At 43.9% G+C, this 26603-nt stretch overlaps 1 protein-coding gene across 3 annotated transcripts in view; it reads right to left on the bottom strand.

Moving 5' to 3' along the window:
* Positions 1-26603, bottom strand: part of tiam2a (TIAM Rac1 associated GEF 2a) — a 74892-nt gene that overhangs the window by 29734 nt on the left and 18555 nt on the right. For 2 of the 3 annotated variants that reach the window (XM_062397555.1, XM_062397557.1), the window contains exons 2-9: positions 21997-22091; positions 20041-21222; positions 16181-16634; positions 15171-15343; positions 14018-14242; positions 8172-8357; positions 7714-7857; positions 3555-3611 (exon numbers count right to left, since the gene is read on the bottom strand). In XM_062397555.1, the coding sequence (XP_062253539.1) occupies positions 3555-3611; positions 7714-7857; positions 8172-8357; positions 14018-14242; positions 15171-15343; positions 16181-16634; positions 20041-21216 (2415 nt within the window). In that variant the 5' untranslated portion in view covers positions 21217-21222; positions 21997-22091. Of the gene's footprint in view, positions 1-3554; positions 3612-7713; positions 7858-8171; positions 8358-14017; positions 14243-15170; positions 15344-16180; positions 16635-20040; positions 21223-21996; positions 22092-25826; positions 26024-26603 lie in introns of those variants that run through there. The other variant, XM_062397556.1, reaches the window with a different exon arrangement.

Below are 26603 nucleotides of genomic sequence, written 5' to 3'. Positions count from 1 at the left end.
ATCAGCGCGGAAATACAGGCCGCCGATGTTCCTATCCCAAAATGTGTCCCTCAGTTGTTGGTGACGGAGGAAAACAAGGTGCCACTTCAACGCCCACCTCTTCAGGGACGTGAGGTCATGCTTACAAACTGAGGATGAAAAAATACAAAATAAAGCGTCATGGCAACTGGTAGCATAAACCAGCCCATTTGTGTCCGAGCTAAATAGGGTGGCTGGAAAACTAAGATTTGGACGTCTGTGCTGACCTGACTGGCGGCTGACTAACACTGTAAACTCATTCATGGTCAAGCGAGGGTTGGAGCTGTTGCCTGGTCAACGTTCCGTGAGCCAGTGCCAAGAGTACAGACCAGGCACGCGCTGGTCTTCAACAAGTACTCTGTGTGGCCAGGGCCTATTTACATTTGCATTCGGCCAAATGATTCAAGCCCTTTTTTATCCTTTTGAGTGTTGAAATTATTTCCGCGCATGCCAACCTCCACCCCGCCGCTTCCAAACATAGAACACACTCGGACGGTTTGGTGGCCGCCACACAAATCCAGCCTTTCTGTTCCACTTAGCAACTGAGTAACAAAAATATGACAGCACTGACTCAAGCACAACTATTTTAGACAATTTCCTTCTCTTACATCCTTAAGAAGAGTATTACTGTTCATTTCCTTGACTTTTCACCCAAGGTTCCTTGTTCCTCTGCTATGACACCCGTTTCTTCACAATAACATACACAAGGTGACAATAACTGCTGCCCAGATTGGCTAGATAGTGGACCTCAGCAGTGACCTCAAAGTCACAGAAAGGAACGAGTATTAGTGGAGAGTGGAGTGTGGCGACACGGAAAGAGGGATCAGTGAGTCAGGGACGACGAGAGCAGCGCGGTGGAGATCAAAAGCCCATTTAATATCTCCACAACCCTCCTCTGGAATACACTCAATGAAGCAGGCATTTGTTCATTACATTATTGAGCTAGAAGGGCGCCCAGTACATCCTGTACATCCACCAAGGCCCAACAGTCCCCATAAATTCAATCAGGCTGCACCAAATGCACAAACTCATAGATATCAATCCTCTAAAATGCCTGATTCAGATTTATGCATCAATTCATGAGAAATTGGTGAAAATGTAAAAAAATGTAAAAAGCTCCGTCCAGATCTATGGTTAAAATTCAAGGGCTTCTGCGTGACCTTTATTTTTTAACCTCCATGGTGGCCAAGGCAGCTGCTAGTCACATATCCCTTATAGATGTTCATGTCTCTCTGGTTATGCCACGTCCCAAAGCCACAGTGTGGGCACTTCCTGAGACTCCTGGTATCGTTGCATGGTTAATAATTCGCATAGCTCACACAATGTCAAGTGCTATACGAGAGTGCACTACAACAAAGCACGGGTACAAACCCTTCACTTCAAAAGGGTTGGAGGGAAGTGGCTGCTTATTAGAGAGATTCACAGGATTCGAGGAACCAGGAAGTACAGCATCAACAGGTCAGGACAGATCCAGACAGACGTGAAGAAATGTACGTGTTGGCCAACAAATCCAAAGAGCTGTGCTGAACTCCTCCTTTTCCCAACCAGAAGAATCCTAATCCCCACTAATCAAAATAGACCCATGAGACGAGCTGTTTTCCACATTCAAAACCTCGGAGGGATCCAAACACTTGACTGAGGGGAAGCCGCTAGATTTGATGCAAAATCTAAGCGTTGACCCAATGAAGGCCATGATTGTTTCCCAAACCACTTCCTGTTCTGAGTCCATTTTTCTAAAGCCTTAATGAGAGCAGTTTTAACACTCGCCACATTCACCACAGCCTTACACTATGAATCACTACATCCTGTGGAACATTGATCCTCATAACACCCGTCCTGCTCCGTCTAAATGTGGCCATTATGCTCATCTGTCTGCGCCAGACTTCCACTGCTCCTCTGGCGAGGCTTTGATGAGATTTTATTTTGAGGGACAAACAACTATTCTCTAGTTTCTTTTTCACATGGAGGACAGTCACGTCAAAGTCATTCTCTATTAAAGGAAAAGTTAGCTATTTCAGGGATAGTCTTTTCTGCTGTACGCCAGATTTACAAGAGAAGATTAATACAATTCATCTATCTGCTAGTTATTTATATATATATATAGCTACATCCAGCAGGAGCATAGCTTATCTCTTCATAAAGACCAGAGAAATGGGGAAAAGGTTCGACTGGAGTTAATACAAAAAGCTTATCATAAAAAAACTATTGTTTTAGGAATGGCTATGTGCTGAGCTATAGGACTGTGTCCACAGTGACTTTCTTGAACCTTACCCTCACTTTGCCGGGCCAAGATATTATTTTCTTCACACTTCAGTTTTGTTAAGCTTAAAAAACAAAAGAGCATTTTAACATCACCTCTGCATTTATTTTGTCCATATTTGTGCAGGTATTCTGAAAGCTTTTGGATAAGGACAAAACAGACGACACGGAGCAGTACCACCGTAAATCATAGTGAGGCAGTATAGCCAGTAGTTCAAGCAAACGACCATAGGAGACGAGGAAGACATTTCAACAATGGAGGAACCTCTTTTTGTGGAGAGACTTTACGAGTAAGTAAGTAAACTACTGGCACCCATATGACGTTCCAGGCACAGCATCCAGCAGCCTCTTATGTCCCTTTCTTAAGAGAAACACTAACATATCTATTATCTCTGAGCTGCCCTCTAGTAGATGTACCATCATGAAGGATGCATGGAAGTGACACCTTGTTTCCACTTACTTTATTCAGACTCCACCCCCTAGCACTGAACGTACAGAAAACTGTTTCACTTTAAGATTGTCGGTTAAAGCACTCAACAAAGGCTCAACGAGTAACTATTTATCACAGAGGAATCACAGAGGAATGCACTGTTGGTTTACTCGCGTACAGACACAGAGCTGTGTGGAGATGAGGCGTCCGAGGTGCCAGTAAGCAAAGTGTGTCACCTTTGGACAGAGGCAGGCCAACTGTGTTTCCCATGATTCCAGTCTTTATGCTCGGAGTTGAAGCTCACAGAAATATTTCACGCTTCCTTGATGCAGGCATGCAAATACACGATAAACTGCACACGCTGCAGCTTAATGTCTCCATGTGCGGCTGCTCAGATGGCCAGAATTCACACTCCTCAACAGTCAACACGGTTTACCATCCATACACTCACACATCCAATCGCCAACACTTCAACCCAACACCCTCCGTTAACTTAATTATGGTGTGAATCTGGGGCCGTGTCCACCGCGAAGTTTAACACTGTCACACTGCAGTAAAAGTCTGCTTATCTTGGAGACACCTGCAGATCGACATGAAAGGGATCCCATCTTTCATCCTCGACAAATATCGTTACACGGCCCAGAATCAAAGCCAGGAGAGACCGCTGAGGTCATGGCAAAAGCTGACCCATTCCAGCCGGGGCATCTTCACGCTGAAACTGATATTTCAGCATGTAAAAAGCTACCACAGGATGGATGAGACAGATGGCAGAGGAATGTTTAAAGGATATATCACAGATCCTGAAAACCATAGTGGACGCACAGAGTTACCAAACGCTATGACTCACCTCGGTGCTCCTGGGAGGCAGTGCGTAAGTTTGACCTCCAGAGTCGCCCTCAAAGATCTGAAATGAAGGAACAAACAGTCAGAGCTGCAGACAGCGGGGCACCACGCTGATCGACTCACAGGCAATTCTGTGGCCGGCGACTCCGGCAAACACAATATCCGACACATACGGCGCTATTATGTAGTTAATTAAAAAGTATGCGTGGCGAGTGCAGCGCTTTGATACGGATTCCACAAGGGGTCTGTGGCCTTTGAAGGTGCAGTCATGGAAATATGCAAGTGTGTGTGTGTGTGCGCGCATGTGGGACAGTGACTGTTTGAGGGGAAATCTTTCACTTCTCATTCCGTTCCAGCCTTCTCCTCCCGGCTTGTGATTGCACGGCACGCTGCGTCTGGCTGAGCCCTCTGAGTTGGAGGTAACTCTCTGTTCTCAGAGGAACAACTCTATAACACAGCGGTGACAGAGGACTATCCATTATGTGAAGGTGGAACTCCAATCCTCACTCAAAGCGGCCGCAGTTATCAGGTTTTGAGATAGTTTGTCACCGGGCAGCCGGAGACATGATGGGTGGCATCGCCTCTGACAGATATAGGGCATTTTGTTCTAAAAATGGGTCGTAGACAAGCTTACAAGTGCTTATATTTTTTGGTGTGAATTTAAATTAGATGAAGCCAAGTTTCCTGCTTAATTTCCCTTTTGCTAGTGCAGTGTCCATTCTATACCTGCCTCTTTGGACTGGGGTGTTTGTTTGGCCTGTGGTGATGCTTGTTGCAGCTTTTTAAGTAAAGAGTAAAGAGTGTCTGCAGAGGAAGCTGCACCACCGCTGATGCACAAAGAGCTGTTTATTCCAAGATATGCACAAAACACTTAGAAATCGGTATACGGAGAATACCTTGCAGGGAATATCCCCATTCCTCCAAAAACAATCCCAAGAAAATAAATCTCCTTTACAACCAGAAAAACTCCAGCTCCTGTTATGGAAGAACCCTCATCTGACCTCCGATCAGCAGACTACAGTAACTCTCCCCCCCTCAACATGAGCACATTATAAAGTGGCTGTAAACAGCCCTGCTTCACCGTAAACTGACTAATTTTAGAAAGCTCCACAAACTCTCCCACAAATCTTCAGACCTTTCTGGCCTACTTCCCACAGCCTGCTGGCCAGCCCCTTACTGTATACACAGCAGAGCTAAGGCGGATGAGAGATGAGAATATGAGGGGGGGTGGGGGGAGGAGATTGGGGATTGGGGGGGGTGCCTGACTTAGGAGCAAGGTTGTCAAGCGCAGCGTCATAGTGGTAAATGGGATTTAGGCTTTAGTCAACACAGAGGAGTCAGTATGGAAACTGTGGGAGAAAGACCGCCGGGTAATGCTCTGATGTTTATGCTTTGAGAACCAGGGGGGTTTGAGAGAGAGGACAAGGCTGAAAGGAAAAAAATGAAAAAGACCTATATAGTGAGAAAAACTGAGGGGGACAATGAGATGAATCTCTAGGTTTAGGAGAGATTAGATAAAAAGAAAGAGGCTAAAACGTTGTAGGAAGAGAAATAAATGGAGAAGAAAAGGGTGGGAAAGTAAGAAGATCTATCTTGGAAATCTTGGCGAGAAGCTCAGTCTGGGAACCTGAGAAGGTAAAAACAGATTAAGTGCATGGACGAGGAGTTTGGCTACGGAGACCGGCCTCGCTGTCCAAATCCTTTCGCCAGCAAACACATGTCTCGTTTGGGCAACTAGGGAGCTGGTGATGTCATTCAAAATGGCCTTGGTTGAATTTACCCATAAAGAATAATAGAAAACTGAAACTAACACTACAGTGATCTCTCACCAAACGCTCTGAAAATCACTAACAGCCATTAACTGTTCCTCATTAGCCTCCCTGTACAGAAAACAGACAAAAGGCAAGACTCCGAAAAGAGCTTGACAGAAAAGAAAAGTTGGAGACCTGAGGGAAAAAATAAATAAAGGGAAGCTCTTTAATATTTAGCGTCTTTACACCGACCATCTGCTAATGACTGCAGGGCTGAGGGAAGAGTGGAGGATGCCATCTACCACATATGGCTTTTAATAATTCATGTGTGTGCTGCAGCGCCACCTCAGCCTTCTGCACTGTGAAATGTAACTGGGCCTCATTAAGGCTGGCCGGCTGGAGTTCCCCAGTAAAAGAGTACACACTCACACAGACACACTCACACACACAGGTAGCACCTAGCAGCTGACAGACAAATGCACAAATATCACAGAGCAGGTGGTGGCATGGATAAGCCAGATAAGAGCGAGTGAAACGGGACAGGGAACATTTAGTGAGCAGTCAAAGGGATCAGGACTCACCAGCGGAAGAACATGACTGGCTCTTAACAGCTCAGGCCCCGTACCGACAACACCGCTCACTGTGTTAATCAAAACCATGCCCCTCTCCTCGTCCTACAGTCGCAGCTAATGAACAAAGGCCCATAAAAAAAAAAAAGACTCGCGCAAATGGGTGCTTCCTGTGGCTGTTCCTAAAATAGACCACTGAGAGTAGCGCGTCCTCCAGGGCCGTACCTTTAGGGCACAGAGTGGTGGAATTCTGTATCAATAAATAAATAGCCTGCATGAGTCTAATTACTAACCTGAGAGGACTTTTTAGACCCCCACTCCCCCTCCTCCGTCTGCATCTGGGTATGGAATGCTCCCCTGTGCTCCAAGCTGATGGGAGGTTTGCACTCAAACTTACCGGGAAGCAGGAGGAGGGGAGTGACATGAGCTTATGTGCGTCTAATTAATAAACTCTCCTTTGGGGGGGAATGTGCTGAAAACGCTGCGCGACTCTAACGGTCTTTCAAGTCGGCGCAGTCACTGAACATGTGAGTAAGCAATAAGGCGACATGTTTTTAGGCCTGTTCACGTACAATCTGACAGTTTCTCTCAGCCTTTTGAACTTTAGGATTAGTTAATGGGCTGAATCTTATACGGTGCAAATTTTCCAGTATTATCTACCACTCAAAGTGTTTAAAGCAAAAGCAGCATTTATCTATTTACACAAACAAACACATACACAAACACACACACGATCTTAGAGCGCAATTATGACCCTGTTCAGACATGGTCATCCAATTACAAGCGGGGGCTAAGGAGGGTTGAGTGGGTCATCCATTATTCAGAAGGTCGGCAGTTCGATCCCGGTCTTCCCCATTCCACATGCCCAAGTGGCCTTGTGCAAGAAACTGAACCTTGGCTGTGCCGTTCTCATAGAAAAAGTGTTGCTCATAGAAGCACCGCATGAATGCGTGTGTGAGTGGGTCAATGGAAAAAATACTGTAAATACAGTAGTCTGAAAGAACCCAAATGCATCCTCAAGGGGTCCTGAGATCCGATCACTCAGACCTCACTCGGAGGTGGCCACATTCTTTTCACTGTGTGAATGCAAATGTAATTCCAGATCTGAAAAGTGGCCTTAAGTACATGCTGCACTTTTTCTATCACACACCATTAACTTGCTGTCGTCAGCGTCATGGGCAATTTGGGGTTAATATGTGAGTTTAGCATGTGGACCGGAGGAGCCGGGCATCGACCCTGCATGTTCATATCATGTGTATGTGCCGCCTCCCGCCGCTAATCCAGACCACCTGAAGCATTTTATTTCTCTTTAGATGAGATTAGTTAGTGCTGAAGTCAGAAAAACATGTGCAGTTTGTGACATAATCTTTGATCTTAGCACCACTGTTTTTTGGGATTGAAGCGATTGCTCATGGGTTGGCTGCAACTCACATATTAAAAAACAAAGAATCTTCCACCTCTACAAAGTGACACGGAGATAGAACACAGTAATCGTAATAGCGGCAAAGTGTGGCAGCATCTTGAACCTACATGAAGCGCTATGTAGTGCACAATTGTATCCTAAGGCAAGACAGCTGTACTGAGTTTGACTACAAAGAAAAACACCGACAGCAGTGCATTTCTACTGCAGCAGTGTTTTACATATTTGCATAAACGATTCTGAACACTGAAGATATTAAATATTAAGATATTAGACATTTTAACCAAGACACTTTGCTACAGCCCCGAAACTGTTCATATGAGAGAGATAATGAGCATTATGAGTTTTTGTGGCATTTGAAATGATTTTTTTTAATAATTATAGCACCCATCTCTGTGCATGTAACTGTGGGTGCAGTAATACCTGTGATACGGAGGGCCTCTTGTCCCGGCCTCTCTTCGTGAGGTTGTCGAGACCTTTCAGCGAAGAGAAAAGACCTCTCTTGTGTTGTCTGTAAGTCAGGGACAGCGAGCGCCTCCTCAGAGTGGCCTCATCTCGGGAACAGATCTGAACAGATTGCACAAGAACAGGACTTTAATCATCGGGCTCGCCAAAAGAAAAGTCATCTAATTAGACCATCATAATTAAGTTCATCTTCCTCCAGTAATGCAAAAAGGATATGTTTTTCGGGATGCTTTCAAGTTTTGGAATGATTAAAAGGGATTTCAAGAATTCCTGTTAAATATCCAGGGAATTGAAAGTGAAGTATTGCAAAACAAAAAGGGAACACGCAGAGCAAACAAACAGGAAATACAGTTTGTTCTCTGATTATTTATTTAGCATTCAATCATTTGTCTTGACCCGGTCTAAGAGTTCCTCACCAGTGCGTGGAAGGAAGAGACCGAGAAGACCCCCAGGCGCCCCAGGGTGGTTTTGGTAGGGCGGCTGGCGATGGCTAGCAGGCTCTTTGGGTTGGGCAGCTCCCCGCCCTGAAGGCTGGCAAGGTAACAGCGCATCCTGAAGAGATCCATGTTAAACCGCTCGAGATTCTGCTCCCACTGCTGGATCTGAGGAGAAAGGAAGAAGGTTATTTTGGTAAGTTTGGTGGAGGTGTTTTCGAAGCCCTGCTCACACTTAGTAGTCATGAACGCCATTTGTGATAGTGAAAACCAAATGTTCTTCTAACCCAGTCTGAGTATATACTGTAGATGTGTCCTGTGACATGTTGGCATGAGCGATTCAAGAGTGAGAGAGAGAGAGGAGTCAGAAGGGACTGAACAGGTCAATGAGCAGTGCACAGATCTACTATGAAGAAAGGTTTTACAATTTGAAAAATACATTAGGGGCACGTTTGGCACTGCCCCACCAGATCCAGATGGCGCTGTTGTGCAGAAAGCTCAATACATCTGTACTTTGTGGCAAAATATATTTTATTTTATTTTATATGCAAAGTAGAGTGAATGTGTGTGTGGATAAACTGCTTGCTCTGTGAAAAGCTTCTCTCTTGCCGTCCGTCTCTGCTCTGGGAGCAACGGCCCAGGCTTGAGACTGTCACCATGGAAACACCAATGAGCGTGAACCACACAGGCCAAAGTTAACATTGGGTGGAGGGGGCACTTTTAGATGTGCCCCACGAATTCTGCCTAGCAACTCGACTCGAATAATGCGAAACGCGACTCCAGCTCCTAGCCTGTTGCCTACTCGGCTTCACCTGAGCTAACATGATAACAGTATATCCCCGTCAGTGAACACTACCTGAGTCTCTGGAGAGGTTTCACTCATATCGGATGAATAATACGGTTTGATGTTCGGTTTGTTCTCCTGAAAGAGAAGCTAAAGATGTCTGCGCTCCCGTTTTTGTGTTAAGTAAAGTTTAGTATTTTATTTATGTGTTATTAGTGATCGCAGGTACCTGTACCTGGCTTGTTAGCTTAGCTCTGCTAGCCCGGACACACTGTGTGCTGTGTGTTTAAAGAAGCATTACATCTCCTAAAGCTCTTTATTCAGAGTATTGATGTTGATGTGTTGTAATGTGTTACAAACTTTTCTGCTACATTCAGTTTTTTACATCGTTAATCTTACCCACCACCTATTTTCTAAACTGAATGGATTTCTGCTCCCTGCTGGCACTCAAAATACAGCCCATAGTATATCTTACTGGTCTTTATAGGCCTACTGCTTATAATAATCAGCTACCTCTATTTTTGTGATGGTGACATGACGTCATACAAATTGCCCCACCAGAAATGTCATAATAAAATCCTCACTGGTATCAATCATGGACAGGTGTTGTAAACTGGACAGGTGTTGTAAACTAGCATTTATGCTAATACACTGTAAACAATGCATCTGGTTCATCCAATGACATTGTCATGTCCATGTCCAAATAAAATAAAATCAAAATCAAAATCATAATGTGTCGGCCATTGTTGATATTGTTGCTGTGTCCACAAAAAACTCAACATCTTGACATTGAAAGTTCATTCAATTTGTTGTGAATCTGTCGCGAGACAGAGGACGGCGCCTGAGCCCCGGCACCACATGCGTCCCAGACCACGTTCTAATTTGGTCTCAGTGATCGGATCTCAAGATGGAGTACGGACACATTGGAGCTGGATCAGACCTGTACTTTAGCGCTGACCACTTTTCATCGGATCCCTCGGGTGATAACACCAGGTCTGAACGGGGTCCAAGTGAATTCAGTGGACGCGTTTGGGTGGAGGCAGTGAAAAAGAGAATTTAGGGGAGGTAATGGCTTGGAGAGGGGGAGTCAACGAGGGAGATCAAAGGTCAATCGAGTGCTTTCCATCAAGCTGCAATTGCTTGCAGATGTTGGTGGAAGGTGAGGGCATAAATTGGAGGAGGTTTGATAGTGAGGGGTTAGTGTGTGTTGAGCAAAGGAGTGTGTGTGTGTGTGTGTGTGTGTTTGTGTGTGTGTGTGCGTGCAGTAAATCCAAGTGCCCATTTTAATGTAAGTCTAGAGAGGATTGTGATGTTGCGCACACCACCCGTTAAACCCGGACCGGCACACAAACCAGGGAGCGCATACACACAAAATTTACAGTTTGCCTTGCATGCCCCCCCGTCCCTGTTTGCACTATGTAAGCTATGAAAAAGTGCTTATTTTGTTGGCTGGAGACTCGTTTTAATGAGAACAGTCAAGTTAAACAACCCTCCATAACAATTGACTTTAATAGGTCTCGTCTGCGCTGCGAGTTCATTTACAATAACACACCCTATGGCGTTGTCCCATTAGGTCTCTTTCACGTTAATGGCATTCTGTAGGATCGGGAACAAACTGAGGAGGGACGGGAGGCTGCTGTTTTATGAACCTCTGACTTACACAGTTAAACAACTTCAACAGAAACTTTGCACAGAGATCACCAAGGGACCGTGACGAGCTATGTAATGTGCTGAACCCATGAAAGCGCCTGTGACTGTAGCTATGCAGGTGGCCTCTGTTAACAAGTCATGAGTCAGTGACATTCAGCAATCATTCCCAATCCAGACCTTGAGACCAGCATCTCAGAGTCCACATGCTTTGGATACAAAATGACCTCGCATTCTGTCATGCCAGATCTCTCTAAATAATTGAGGAGTGAGGCATCAATGCCATCATCTATCTCTAGGAAATCAGCACGGTTCAAATCAGAGATTGATTTAAACAAGGACATAGATGTTTTGACATCAGAGCCTAACCGTGACGATGTATATGGGTTATTGACGTGACGCCTATATATTCTGTCTGACTGCATTTTCTTCTGTTTAAAAAAAGGTTTAAATACATAAAGAAAGACCATATATATATATATATATATATATATATATGGAGAGTTACAACAGGTTTGTAACTCTCTCTCAAATTTGGAAAAAAAATTACCTTTTTCACAGCTGGTATGTAGCCGCCACATTATGATATCATGTGGTATGACCTCAAAAAAACGACTTTGATTCGAAATTTCATATTTACCTTTTGTGCTGACCTAGTTTGTTTTCCGTGGCCAATTCTGTCTGAAAATATCATGTGGTGCGACCATTGCAGAGTGTTTTACATTATAGATTTTTGTCCTATATTGGGAGTTTGGGGGATTTTTTATATTTAATTAATGATTTACATACATACAGTAATTTATTCTAGTATTATTTGGAAAAAATTCTATATCTAGAGTATTTTTATCTAATATTTCAGGAACAACGGTTTATGTTAAATTTTTGTGAAATATCATGAATAATTACCACCCGAAAAATGTTACATGTAATTTCCTCTCAGTTATTATGAATTTATTAGTAATTTATTATTTATTTGTGTTTATTTAAAGGGACGGTGACATTATAGAACAAAAATATGGATCATTATTTACAAAAACTCAAAAGAAATGCAACAACTTTTTTACTAATGACTTTATATTATTGAGAATTTGTAAAAAAAAATATAAGCATATTAAGGAAATTAAACTTTTTATGTCAACCAAAAGTTGAGTCATCTTATTTGTAGTCGCAAATGTTCCCACAGAGTATAACACTAAATATGTATCTCAGAGACATGGATTACAGCTTTACTCTGCTGAATGTGAACTCAAAGACTTTGTACACAAATCCTGTGAATACACATTTTTCCTCTTGCTTTTATATATTTGCTGCACATAGATGCACTGTATGAATATGTGTGAATGGGTAAAAAACTGTACTGTAAAGAGCTTTAAGTGGTCATCAAGACTAGAAAAGTGCTATATAAATGCAGAGCATTTACCATTTGTATATACACTGTTCTGAATTATAATTTAATTCCAATGAGTACTTTGAGGATGACTCGGTGGGGAGGGAGATATTACTAGGTACATCAGATAAGCTCCTTCCTCAAAAGCACAGAGACATTTTGGAGAGTCGCTGCTTTAGAATAATAAATATAACCATCACACCAGATCCTAGCATGAGTCTGATTTACACGCCATCTGGATGTGTTTGTCAACAGTCAGATATCTGCATTTGTATTCAGACATGAACGAAAATAGACCTTAGCAGAACATTCAGTTCAATGATTCATGCCAGGGCGTTTCACTGATGAACAGCAAAGCCTTTAAGCGGTCGACTGCTTCACGACTCAAGCAGGTTCGGATCAAAGCAGTAAGACAATCAACTGATATCAGTGAAAAGCAAAGGCATGTTTGGACCCATCTGGTCTACATGCGCCACTTATTTGCATCCATTGCAGGGCTATTAAGCTCAGCAGCAATAAGCCTTTCTTTAACAGATTCTCGTCTTTTCTTCTTTCCCCTCTTTAACATCTGCTCCATGCTCTCTGTAAAAGCCCTAATGCATAATAAGTCTTACAATGCAACTCGATCGCAGTGTGTGTGTGTGTGTGTTCTTGTGTGTGTGTGTGTGTGTGTGTGTTCTTGTGTGTGTGTGAGTGGAGGTAAATGCAGACTTCAAAAGAGGATCAGCTGGCACTGATTTCTGAAGACATGGGTGGGGGTGGGCGGGGACATCAAAGTAGTAGCATGTTGGTGCGAGACAACCCAAACGAAAACCTTAAATCTATCATCAGCCTCTGGGTGCCTGTACCAGAGTCTTGTCCCATACCCCTCTGACCCTATCATTGACTCCAAACCCCCGTCTGTCTCCTCGTCTACACTGAACTGGCATACCGGCTAAATGGAAACAGATCCACAAAGTCAGTCAAGTTTTCAGTGGGAGACATCTCCACTGGTCATTGCGGCAGTGAATTGTCCAACTTAGACACACATGGATTTATTACCACTCGGGATGCTTTAACTAAAAACCAAATAGTCGACAGCGACACTTAAGCTTTACCAGCACATAAATGCATAACTTTCCAAATGTGGACACTTGTGGCTAAGCAGAAATTTGGATAGTTCACCCAAAATTTTAATTTACTCATTATGTACTCACCACTATACAGACCGAGGGGTGGATTTTGAGTATCTCACTAGTAGTAGTAACTAGCTGAGTATAACAGCTAGTTACTACTACTACTACTACTTCTACTATCTGCATAGTGGTGAGAATATAATGATTGAATTAAAATGTTGGGGTGAACTATCCCTTTAAGTCTCTGACCACCTGAGTTGCAGGTACAAAAACAGCACCAGGATTTTACCCTCATTCCTCAACAAACACTTGTTTCTTGTAAAAGTATTTGTGTTCTCGCTAATCCATTGGTTATGGGCCTTTTTTATCAGATTCTGTAATCTGCTGCATGTAGGCTACGGCACAGTGCTGTGTGCTCGGCATTCTCCCCTAGGCAGTGAGTAGGAGGAGGAGGAGGAAGAGGAAGAGGATAATGCATGTTGCGAGCCCATTACCAGGAAACATCTGGAATCCCAATCTGATACTTGGGGGAAGAGAGCTGCTCCCCTGGGCCCCTCGGGATGCGTTCGGGGACCAGTGCATTTAGGCCACTTCACCCAACCACAGACAAAAATAAAGCGACGGTGTGTCGCCGCAGTCACAAATTCAGGGAAATTAAGTAGGGCATGTCATGTGGTCGCTATATGTATCATGCAAAATAATAACACACATGAGTTTAATTCAAAACTAAGTATGACAAGAGCATATGATACACAGATGATGCATTATCAGTGAAAACAGATTTGCAATGAAATTTCTCTGGAGGCCATGAAACACATGTTGTCATGCAACTGATGCAACAGGAGTCACCAATACTCATGTCTGAGTATGAGTTCCATCATCATCACCACCATACCTGGTTCTCAATAGCTTTGCGGTTCTTTGGGTTGTTGACCACAGTCAGCTGCAGCTCGGCCATCTTCTTCATCTTTCCGTCCATGTCGATCTTTTGCAGCAGCCCTCGGACCTGGCTGCGCAGCAGACGCACCGTGTCCTCCTTCCCCTGACGCTTGGCCAGCAGTGAGGCACTGGCAGAGTGAATGGCCGTCACCCAGTTCTCCAGGTCGGTCTGGTTGCTGGCCTGGAGGGGCAGGGAGACACAGGGAGTAAGATTTGATGAGGCAGTAAGACCAATATTCTTGTTACAAGATAGATTCAAAGATCTGACACCTAAGAAATCTCCTAGAATTTCCAGTCCAACAATATTGTGTTTTTCCATCATGTATCACAATAATATAATTGGGTGGTAACTTGGGCTTCGCTGGATCAATAAAAGAAAATGTGATTTGAAGCGCCTCTGAGAAACCACAGGTTATGAACTGTTTCCCTCTTAATAAGCCGTTTCATGATCATCTCTGTCTTTATAGGGTGATTCATTTGGAAGCAGAACATTTGTTGTGAAGCCCCTATTTTTCAATGAGGATGACTCATGCTCAACAGGCCGTGTAAGTGGAAACAAATGGAAGAAACAAATGGAAGAAACCAAGGCTTGATGTTTATGTTGCAGAGGTAATTTCTCTCTATTCTTCCCCCTGGGGCACCTTCACATCAACACCATTTTATTATTTATAGGTCTGGACACTGCAATATAGTGCAATCTGCGAAACTTGTAATTTTGAAAGTGGAGGAGTCTACATGGAAGGAGCCAATAAAATGGCTCCTGATATGTAGGTCAGTAAGCACAAGGGGCAAATAGGCTGTGCTCTCAGAACAACTTGTTTGAGAAGTTTAGGCTGTTTGCTCGCAAGACCTAACAAGCCAACATAGTTAATTTCAAATGTCTGGAAGAAAAGGTAAAAAGTGTCTCTCAGGAATAATTCAGCCAAAATCATGCAGTGCATGCTGCTATGTATTACCTATACATTCCCTTCTTTGTCTGGTATTAGCATATAAACACCAAAACATACCATTCACACTTAAATGCACATAAAGATTAAATCATTCCTTTGAATCTCAATAACAAAAATATTTGTTATATATGGAGAGCTGCGTCGGCTGATGTGCTTTACCTGAAAGAGGTATACATCTCCATATGAGTTGCTAAGGCAGAAGACATTCTCCCTCTTTGGATGTTCAGGAACGGCCTGGACGATGCTGTCCTCGGCCAAGAGAGCGTAGCGAGGCGACAGCTCCTGCTCCGGAGAACCTTTACCATAGGTCTCGTAGAACAGCAACGTACAACCTGGAAACCAAGATGTGGAGATACAGTAGATGATAATAGATTAACATGAGAAAGTGATGCAAAAAGAAAGTGTACGTCTAGAGTTTGGGTGTTTTAAAGACAAAATGTCCTCGTAAAAACATCCAAGAAATGTATTCAGCGGGACTGGGATATTTGCAGCAGCATTGAAACATAACATAAAAGAGATTTATTCTCCCAAAAGTTAGAATCATAAAAGCGTTAAGGCTGTCCTTGCTTCTACCCTCAGTTTTTGATGAAGAGATCTTAATTGTCTCTGAACAGGTATAAAGACATTTTGTGTTGAGCAACCTTGTAGAGGCTTAATAAGGTAACCAAAAAGAATTAAATCTAAAGTTAAGATAACGGCAGAAATATAAGCCATACAATTATTAAATTATTATAAAATATATGTGAAAATGTGTATATTCCAGGAATTGAAAAAGAGACAATACAGACAAAAGAAAAATAAACAACAAAGCAAAGATAAAGGGGACATTCAACAGAACAAGTTATCAGACAGATAAATATAAAAAAAATAATGGATTTGGGAGTTGATGATTGATATGAAGATAAACAATAAAACAACTTTGCAACACTTAAAAGCAGTTTGTGGATAGACTCACACAATTAGCCTGGATTTTATAATTTTCAGTAGAATTCCCTGTGAGCTTTTAATCACTAAATGTCAGGTGTGAAGCCATGGTCAAGGACAAAACACTGAGATTAAAACAGGAGCATTTGTGCTCCCCAAACCTGAACTTAACAAAGATTAAAATAGTATAATCTTCTAAACTATTAAGTCAAAACCACCTCCTCTATCCGCAGACTAAAAATTACCTTTCACGGTCACCCAGTACTGCTTCCACTTGCGGCGGGTTACCAGTTCTAGCTTCCTGTCCTTGTGCAGCGTGATAAGGGGTTTAAAAGAGAGCCAGCCGGCCCGCCTGACCACCCCCTGCTCCTTCTCAAACAGCAGGTCCAGCTCCTCCAGAGAGCCCTCTGCTGACTCGCTGCTGCTCTCCCCCTCTTCGGTGCCAGTGGACGGGTCTCTTCTCTCGCCTCCTCCCCCTCCACCCTGCCCTGTGCCCATGTCCAGCTCCCTCATGAAGTTCTCATAAATATTCTGGCGCAGGGCATCGCTGGTTGTTTGGGGGATGGCCCCTGAAGATTGGGCCCTTGACGTTCCTGGGAACCCGAGGAGGCTGGAGACCTGGGAGGGGGAGCTGGTGTCTGCAGTCAGGCCGTCGACTCCACTGTCAAAGGCATCACTCAAGTCCTTGCACCGAGATTCCTGATAAGGCACAAAAGGTGGAAGAAAGGCATGAGGACCATCTATTAATTAGATGACAGACGGAGGATGAAGGGAAGGATGAGATTTTCATTACAGCGATCAGTTTAATTGATTAGTTAGCCTTGGACTAGTTTGAATATATAAAAACTTATTTCACAGATTCATTGTTCCAGTTCTTATATTTATGCAAAAATAAACAATGTTTGTCCATAGACATAAACAGCTCTGTATATATGCATGACAAGCACTATGAGCTCATACTGCGAAACCTTTCAATTAGCCCAGGGGCACTGCACAATTGCAGGAGAAACTTTTGGAAAAAAAAACTCGTACCCACTTCAAAGTCTGCATTTCAGTCTGCAAATCTTTTTAAAAAGGCTGAGAAAGTGGGACAATTTCCTGCGATGGCACCTGGGAGGTTGGAACCCTCCAGGCTTTGACAATTTCACGTCATTTGGGGTCTGCCTAAGCTTCCCAATTCCCCAAATGAACACTTGATAGAACTGCAGTCTTTCATGGCTAGTGACAGCCTGCCTACTACTTGAGTAGATTGCAGCATCGATTCTGCCCCTGGCAACATAGTGGAGTGCTCTCAACGTGCAGACGCACAGCATGTGCTGTGATGACAGCGATCATTCTCCGTCTTTGTTTGTTTGTTTGTGTGTCTCCCTCTGCTTTGTCCGGGTCTTCTCCATCTCCTATACTTATTTTGTGCTATTTCCAACCCCTATTTAATAGTTAACAAAAAAGGGTTAGGCCAGACAGACCAGAGATTCTGTGAAATGAACCCTGTGAGCCCACAGTTTGAGGACTGCCTTTGTTTGACCATTATGTTCAACTGCCGCCACAGCACTGGTATGCTCAGGGCAGGTTTACGTCTGCTTTCCTTTAGCGGGCACAGTCCAAATTTATCCACCGTCTCCCTCCTCCAGCTGCCTTTCATTACAAGCAGGTTCTTGGTCTTTGGCATTAGGGTCAAAGTTTAACCTTTAAACCCACAACAGAGCCCTGGAGCCCAAGTGGAGGGAAACCAGAGCTGGAGGTGCTCCTGATTTTGGTTGACCAACTGAAAAGAAGGCAACTGGACCAGCCTGTGGAGACGTATGCCGCGGAGGTTTGGCATTCAACAAAATGGCCCCCAAAGGAAAAAGGAAATTTATTCCGCAGACAAGCTTCTTTGCTGTCGCTACGTAGACAACATTAGCATTAACAGCTGTTTCTACAATCGTGCATCAAATTTCAAACTTCATTTGAAAGCAGCGCCAATGCTTACTCTGGTTTGGCTTCTGTTTCCATCATGCGTCTGCTGAAGTGAGCGTGCTACTCAGCTAGCTCCAGTCAGGCCATGCACATATCCAGTCTTAGTGTTAGCATACAGGCTGCCCTGAAGAAGAAGCACTGCTCAGAGGCTGTAACTCTGTCTTAGTAAATAAAAGCTCCTGGCAAGTGACCATTACCACCACCATTCCCTGAAAGACAGGGCAGGTGAGATAACTTGCATATTGCAACTTTAAACACCACCACTTTAATATGAGCTAGTTTCAGGTCTTGTCATTACCTCAAATGATTATTATTAGTATCATTATTTGTTTGAATTATCATTTAGCTTTTGTTAGTGTTAGGGTTTAGGTCAGGGGTGAGGAGCCCTGTTTGTTAGAATTTGTCAGCCAAACCTGGAGCTTGCATTAGATTTTAATTTCCTTGAGAAAACACACCTTATTTAAAAGGTTTCCTGAGGATTTATTCAGGTAAGAAACAATGCTCTTTTAGATTTATGTCTGAATAAGGAAACAGACTCGAGTAAACATGTGGTTGCTTGGCTCTGGCCCCAAATTGGCTAAGTACCTACAAATAGCCATAGATTAGCATGGCATTATGGCAGGCGGGAGATTTAGAGGCAGACATTACTAATGTAAAGTGAAAGCTGTGGAACGCTCAGAATGATTACTGTCTGTCTACAGGGGTGTTTGTCACTCCACACTCAGGTGACAGTGTCAAGGCAAAGTACGTCATATATTTCGCTCAGCAACATCTGCTATTTAAGTACAAGGCGAAGCTCACAAATTCTAAGAAGAAGAAAAAATGTAATCTGAATACAATGATTGTTCTGTTCTGTCCTTTGGTTTGTTGTCTGACACAACTGACTGAACACGAATCCTGATAAGCAGATTTACTCTCTGAAGACTGAGAGGGGAGCCCAGAAAATTCGCACTGCACAACAGCCAGAACAACCGTAAGTCATTCATTAACATTAGAGGAGGGGTGGGGGTTAAATCTCCGGCTAGGATTTAATTTCGCTCTAACAGAGCCTCTCAGGGGCTTAGAGCTATTCTCTTGGCAGTGCCTAAACACTGTTCTTAAAACTTTTACAAGGCAGAGCTAAACGAATTAATGCAGAAACAACTGCTTTCAAGCCTGCAAGATAGAGGAGGACACGGGTTCAGGTTCAGTTTAAACAAATGTTTTGTGTCAAATTAAAGCTATTAAGACTGGAGTGGTTGTAGGAGAAAGATTGACATGGTCGGCGCAGGCAGACAACATGCAGACAAGCCGTGGTTATTTCCAACCTCTCCTCTGAACCTGTCCTGTAGGTATCACAAGTATCGTTTTACTACTTGGAAAACATATGTATGCTGTATATCAGCTGCCTGATGCGTCACTGCAGCAGCTTGATCTACTTCCAAATTGATATGCACCTCAATCAGTCATTAGCTAGACTGAAACCTGTAAAACCGTTTAAATATAATTTAAATCTTGGACTAATGACTACTTAGACTAAAAATTAGGCTCTTGATCCATCCTTACCCGACTTTTAAAAAAACGTTGACATATGGGTACTGCACTCATAACTATGAAAGCACACAGTCAGTATGCAATAATACTTCACATGTACCCACCTCGATACAGTCCCTTAGTATTTGTGTTCTTTCTGAATAAAAACAAGCACTTGTTTCCTGGCCTTACAAACGTCATTTTGTGCCACCCCACTGTGCCCTGTCCTCAAACAGCTGCTGTTGTGGCGGTAAGGACCACAGGACGGTGGTTGCTCACTGACCATGCCAGAATAACCACTGCTGCTCATGATCAAATAAGCCTCGCCAGACAGACAACTGTCTGTGCGTGGCCCTCTCCTGTCTAATAAGCTGTTACTGTAAGGCTTGTGATGAAAGAACTACAGATGACCACAATAAAAAATGATATGACTGTAGCTACCGTGAGCTTAAACTAAGAGGACTACAAGTTACAGGGTGACTACAAACAAGCTTTGTGACCTAATGTTTTACATACCATGTCGATATGATTCCTGAATGAACCCTGGGAGCGATAAAGCAGTGTAAAGAAGAAAGTCACAACGCAGTAGATTAAAATTAATGTGATTCTGAAAACCCATCCCAGCCAAACTTACCTGAGACTTCCTCTTCTTGCGGCTGAGGCTGCCTGTCCAGTCACTGAGGCGTCTGATGCGGTTTCTGATGGAGTCTTTCTTGGGGGCGCCAAAATCTGGCACACCTTGCTCCTGGTGCTGTTCCTGGTCAGGGTAACGGTCCAACTCCTCACTCATGGTGTGTGCTTTGGGCCTGCGACAGGGCAGGGTGTATGATGAGTACTGCCGGACATCGGGGCATTCTTCCTCCAAGGGAGCATCGAGGACGGATGCGAAGGAGGCTCGGTGTCCCCTCTGGCCTGCTGGAAGATTCTGTAACTGGGAGGACAGGTCTCTGGCTGTGGGGAAGGTAGCAGCTATCGAGGGCTCCCTGTAGAGGTCTGTGATAGACACAGGGGGGCATTGCTCAGTAAATGAGTCAAGCTGGTGGATTGGCGAGTGAACTAGAGTCCTGCTTGCAGAGCAGGATTGTTCCTGCTCACCCAGCTCTGTGCTGGGCCCCCAGGGGGAGTCGTACCATGAACCATCAGAGCTCAGCGAGCTTCCCTTGCTGGTTCTGGCTGTGGAGGAGGTAGAAGCCGGCGGAGGACCACTGCAGGGGCCATCTAGCCCACTACCACTGGAACCAGGCAGACTGGGAGTGGAGGCAGACTCAAGGTTGGGGGAGAACTTCAGCAGTTGTACAGGGCCAGTGGCCTCGTTCAGGAGAAGAGGATTTCCTGAAGTGTTGGTGAACTCCACTCTGAGACTACCGTCCTTCTTGATCACCACCCGCGGGCTGCTCTGCTCCTCTAGAACCTCATGTTCCTCACTGTGTCTATCCTGGGTATTTCCACCGAGCTCAGCCCCGTACGGATTATCTTCATACTCATCTGACATGTGACGCTTCCGTATGCCACATCCAGGCGAGCGATGCCAGCGATGCTCACTCGGACTGCTTCTTGCTCCCTTGGAGACATAGTCATAGTGCCGAGCGGAGTATGGCTGTCGGCTTTTAGGAGGGGACAAACAACCACGACCAACACACCTGGCCTTGTACCCTGAGCCCACTGGGGCACTTTTCCACCATGTATGTGGTGACAGGGCATCATCTTTGGCTGAGCGGAGTTTCAGTGAATATGGCTTCTGTTTCCCAGGAAAGACGATGCTGGCGCCTTTTTGCCCCTGGATGCTGTACTGGCTCTCTGAATTTCCCATCTCTGTCTGGAAAACAAAACCATAACGTCAATGGCATGATCATGGAAAAATGGTTACTTATACATATGGGCAGTATAACATAAATGACATGGTATGAGATAATGCCAGGTCACCAGAGACATACAATTAACATATTACTCAAACAATAACGGCCACACTCCCATAAAACCCTACACACATACTCGTTTTCATTTGCAAAGGCTGGTTTGAGAGTAAAACAGCAGCAGGTCTAACATATTCCTTATGGCTTTCAAAAAGAATGGTTGTGAGTAAGTCCATCACATCTGGTCATCAACCCATCTGGTCTGCCCCCCTCCTTGTTGGCTACACACTTTCTTTATTTCTCTTGAAAAGTAAAGTCAGATTAACAGGATTTTCTCATTTGAATGGTTGTTATGTGTGACAGAGTTTAGGACAATGAAAAATAAATCACTTCCAGACTGTTGGAGAGCCTTGATCAAACATGTATGTCATACATGTTTGATGCTTTAGGACATACTGTGAATACATTGCATAATAGGTCCAGGTAAATCCTTTCTACAGTCTTTAAGTCTTTGAATTGTCACACCAAGTAGATTATGTGGAGGAGGAAATAGTGGCTACATTTAAAAAGGACGATCACTGAAAACAGGACCAATATATTTGAAGACAAAGTTTAAAGACCCACTGGTATTCAAACGCTACAATGACTTTAAAAGATTGTAATGCGTGTACGGGGACATATTTTAAAAGGTGGGTTCAATATAATCAGGTATAATAATAGGGACAACCCAGACTCACCTGTCTGAAAGTCTCGTCTCAGATTGGAGCTCCTGCGCTCGGTCCTCTCCGCCTCATTGCTTAAAATAAACTCATCCCTTCGTCGTCTGGCTCATCTGAAACATAGAGAGAGAGGTCGACTTAGTATTTAGCACTGTAATTTACTTCATGCAATGGGCACTGAGTTTGATAACAGGTGTGAGCATTTAAAGAGCAGATTCTAATCCCCCCCGGCTCTTGGGAGGGGATAGTGTTTGGTGGGCAGCACTACTTGTTTCTCATCGGGATAAACAAAGCTAGTGTGAAGTTGCAACAAAAATAAGGCTCATTCCACTAGCTGAGATTGTAGTCAGAGATTTTCCTAAGTCTGGAAAACAACTTATTGGCAGGTTTGCAAAAATTATACAGCCAAATAAGTATTTCCTCTCAAGATGCAGCCCTTAAGTTTCAAGCACTCCCAAGGAACAAGACAGCACAGAATATCAGTGCCACCCTGGCACTGTCGTATGACCAGTTTAAAAATATCACTCCACCTCCCAAATTTAGCTATCCTCAATCAGGCATCCAAACCAAACATTAGCCAGACATTTTTCCACCTCCCCACAACTAAATGACGTCGTCTTTGATCAGAGTTGGGAAAGTTTTTGAAATAAGGCTACAGTTTGACCGTCTGTTTATTTTTAAACCTTGGAATTCTAGCTTGCCTTTTTCTTTTTTTACTTGTCAAAGCAAAATTTGTCCGGGGTTAGATCCAAAACCAGAGACGGCCGAAGAGCAGTCTCTCTTAGGCAACAGGCATCATATGAGAGGCAGTGTGACTGTCTCCTGTGTGTGTGTAATACAATCTACCTACATGCATTTAGCTCATACTCCAGGAAGGTTTTCAGATGCTGCTAACTCTACTAAGCCTCAAAGCACACACGTACAGCATGTATAAGGTTACAGTGTAAACAGCCCGCTGCCAAAAGCCCTAACCTTCAGGCTTAAGTGATCTGCAGAATTAAGAGTTTATCAGCTCCTGCTTGGACGCACCTTGACTGTGAGGTGAGATTATGGTGTTTGGCTGACTGAGTAAATGGACTTCTGTAAAAGCATTTGTTTAATACATGAAGCTGAGTAGGAAACTCCATGGGACTTGAACCATTTAAGTGTAAAGCACATGTGGCACTGGATCCTGGGGTTCGAGGGCAGGGCAGAGATACAGGCTAATGGTACAAAGAAAATTAAACATGACAAGAAGCCACACTAAGGAATTATTCCATCATTATTTAAACTGTTTATACAAAGTGTGAAAAAACAGGAGCAGTTGAAAGTGCAGTGGAAACTTGGACGGCCTGCAATGAACTTGAACTCTAACTCTGAGCTGATCAGAGGATTAACCAAACACTTGTTTCACTCGTCACGAGTTTCAGGGTGAACCAGAGTGATAGGATATGGAATACAATTGAATACAGCACTGATCCTGAACACACCTATTCCAACTTTTTAGCTTTTTGCCAAGAACACAGAAAAAAGTTTCCATCTTTTCCATCCATGTTGAGCTGGGTCACGATTCACAAGAACTTTGGGCAAAGCCGAGTCAATAGCACTCATGGAGGCGCGATTAACTACTGGTTGGTCCAATTCTAGGCGTTTAGGTCTGCTTGTGGAAAAAATGCCACTTTTCTGGCTTACACTGTTTAAAACCCTCAGCACAACTACACCACCAGACTCTTCACTTCTATCAGCATCTGTCAAGGAATCCAGAACGCAGAGCAAAGTGAAGGTAAAAGGATTCGAGAAGCGCCTCCACATGAATGCAGAGAGATTTCAGCAATACTCTTTCTGGAGCAAAAGACAGAGAAAGCAGCTGCTGACAACACCAGGAGTCAGCATAAAGTTGACTGTCGAACTTGTCACAGTGACTGCTTTCTTTTAACAGTACTACTGATGCTTTCTTTGCACAGTTTATTCACGCAGAGCAGTGCTCCGACATTGAAAAGGCTTTAAGGCCAGCCAACACACAAACCCAGAGACACACACACGTTTGCCTTCTGCTGCGAGCTGAACCGGAGTATTGTGTGGCTGTTTTTGAGAGAACAAGACAAGTCTTCCTTTTAGCTGCAAACCACTGACGCCCAAGTTTCAACTCTCCCTCCCTCTTCCCCTTCAGTCCTCTGTTGTAGTCAATGAGTTTCCTACAGACCATCTGCTCGGGGGCCAAGGGACCACTGCCACCCCATCGCTCCTCGACACACCCTATGACCTGGCATTCTTCTTAGGTTGCCCCTGGGTGACTCCCACGTAAGCTCCGTGTTTAGTCTGGCACTGGTTGCGCGTCTTGGGTCTGGAGCTCAGGATAACGGTGAGGAACGAGCCACACCTCGACATGGTATAAACACTGTAGGTAGGTGAAGCATTAAGGAAATAATATTTTTCCTTCATGAGGGCAATTGAGCATCTGTGGAACAGGAGGTACAGCCTCTTGTTCACAAAGGCAGAGGCAGGACAACTCTGCTTGTAGTTCCGACCTTGTGTCCTTGAATCTAAACTTGAGGAAGAAAGCTCAAAGTATTGACACAGCAGTGTGAGCTGCACAGTGATTTCCCAAGAGAACCCAGGCCCACAGAAACAGCATGATGATGTTAGTGCAGTTTGTTTTTTATCAACACTACCAGAAAAAATTTGAGATAAAGAAATCTAGCCAGACCTTTTCATTCCTGTCAAAAAAGAGAACACTCCATCAGCATAATTCTCAATATATAGTCTAACCAAATGACATAATATTTAGTTGACACAAGATTCTGATAGAATAAATTATAAATAAATAAAATGCAAATTAAAAATAAATTGGCCAAAATAATTTCACATCAATATAAAGTACCAACGAGGTGCCATTATTTTTGAATTATAAGTCTGCGAACTAGAAATGATGAGGTAATTTGTTATTGTTAATACAATGGCGCTGCCTTCCTCCTGTCAAATCACACCCCATGGGACTTGTCTCTTATCACTTTCCTCTGGCGCTGTGACAACTGAGCTCTTAAAGGAGCAGCGTGCAATTTTAAGCAACTTAAATTCAAACTTGTGAAAAACCACAAACAATGTTTAACATAAGAGCAACAACAGGAAGTGAAGAAGGAGAGAGAACAATTATTGGAAGATATCCCCTGCTGAGTTTTTGTCCAGAAGAACCAGATTCAAAGAATCCAGCAGTGGTTTGGTTATGAGGAGGAACGTCCATGTATGAATCACTTGCTGAAAGCCCATATTACAGTGCACTGGATTCAGCCAAAACCACTAAACATCCATCAAAGTGCTTGTTAAGTGTCTTTCAGGCTTTTTCATAATACATTTAAAAGCTGTGTGCCTGGCTCCTGACCAAAAATGACATGGCAGCCCTCTGAAAGAGTTATACACGTATGCCATTCCAGAGCCATGCCAAGAAAATAAAATGTGCATTTGAAAAAATTGTGTGCGATTTGTTCCGTAAGAGCAAGCGATCAGCAACTTCAGCACGAGATACAACATTTAGGCAAGGTGGGTGAGCTTGTCATACTTAGTTACGATCATGAGAGAATGTGAGTCGTAAATAAAATCCTGACAACCCTGAACCAGAGAATGAAAAAGACAATAAAAGCTGAGACTGTAAGAGGTCATTTTGTTCCATCTACAAAAACAACCTAAATAAAGCACAAACTGCTATCTGGTGGACACAGGTGCAACAAATGCAAACACACAGTGTCACCCACACCTGTGCATCCAAACAACAGGAAACCCAACGCAACCTCTTCACCCTGACCCTTTCCTCTTGCAGTAAAATTGGAGAAACAAAGGCAGAGAAGGATAAAACACAAAGCATCATCCCTTACCTCTGTGGCCCCGCTTTAATCTATCAGCTCTTTGAACAGCCTTGCACAGGAGAGGTCTAGCTGGTGTTCTCAGATCTCAGAGTGGATTCTCCCTGTAAAGGCTTGATGAGTCTTAAAGCAGAGTACATGCTGCATCTGACTCACAACCCCAGACACACTGGATGACATGTGGAAACTCCCTCCAGGCTTTGCGGCAGCAGCAAGTCACAGTCGTCCTGGGGTAGCCCTGAGTAACGGAGCACCAAGGGGCAACGCCAGCGAGTCGCGAGGGAAACCGAGAAGTTTTCAACAGAGGAGTTCTCCCAGAAAGAGAAGCAAGGAGGTTTTATAGCGCTCGTCCATTCAGTCTCCACTGCAAAAAGGGCTCCACTTCTCGACTATGTTGTTTTTCCTTTATCCTGTCTTTCCGTTGGCTAGGAAGAGGATGCCGGCTTGTTGCAGCCAAGGCGGTTTTCCACAGCAGTTTGAAGCGATTGGGTAAGACAAGTTGGCTGCGCGCTGCCTGGGAGGCACCGGGGAGGGCGCAATGACTGGAGCTCTTGTCTGACCCTAAATACCACAATGACCCCAGGAGGAGGCCAGGGAGGCAGTCGGCTACTGGGGATACAGAGAATGTTTGTGTGTGTGTTTGTTATACGTGTGTATTAATGAGCGAGTGTGACTCAGGGAATAAGAAAAAAAAAGTCTTGTAAGTGAAGACAGAGGGCTGGTGTGAGAAAGAGCAGAGCGACGGAGGAAACTACACAGGAGGAAACAGGGTTGGCGACATGGTTGAGC

Source organism: Platichthys flesus, chromosome 10 (assembly GCF_949316205.1).
Source record: "Platichthys flesus chromosome 10, fPlaFle2.1, whole genome shotgun sequence".
Classification (NCBI taxonomy): Eukaryota; Metazoa; Chordata; class Actinopteri; order Pleuronectiformes; family Pleuronectidae; genus Platichthys; species Platichthys flesus.
The sequence above is the reverse complement of the archived record's forward strand: the minus strand, read 5'-3'. Positions and strand labels throughout refer to the sequence as shown.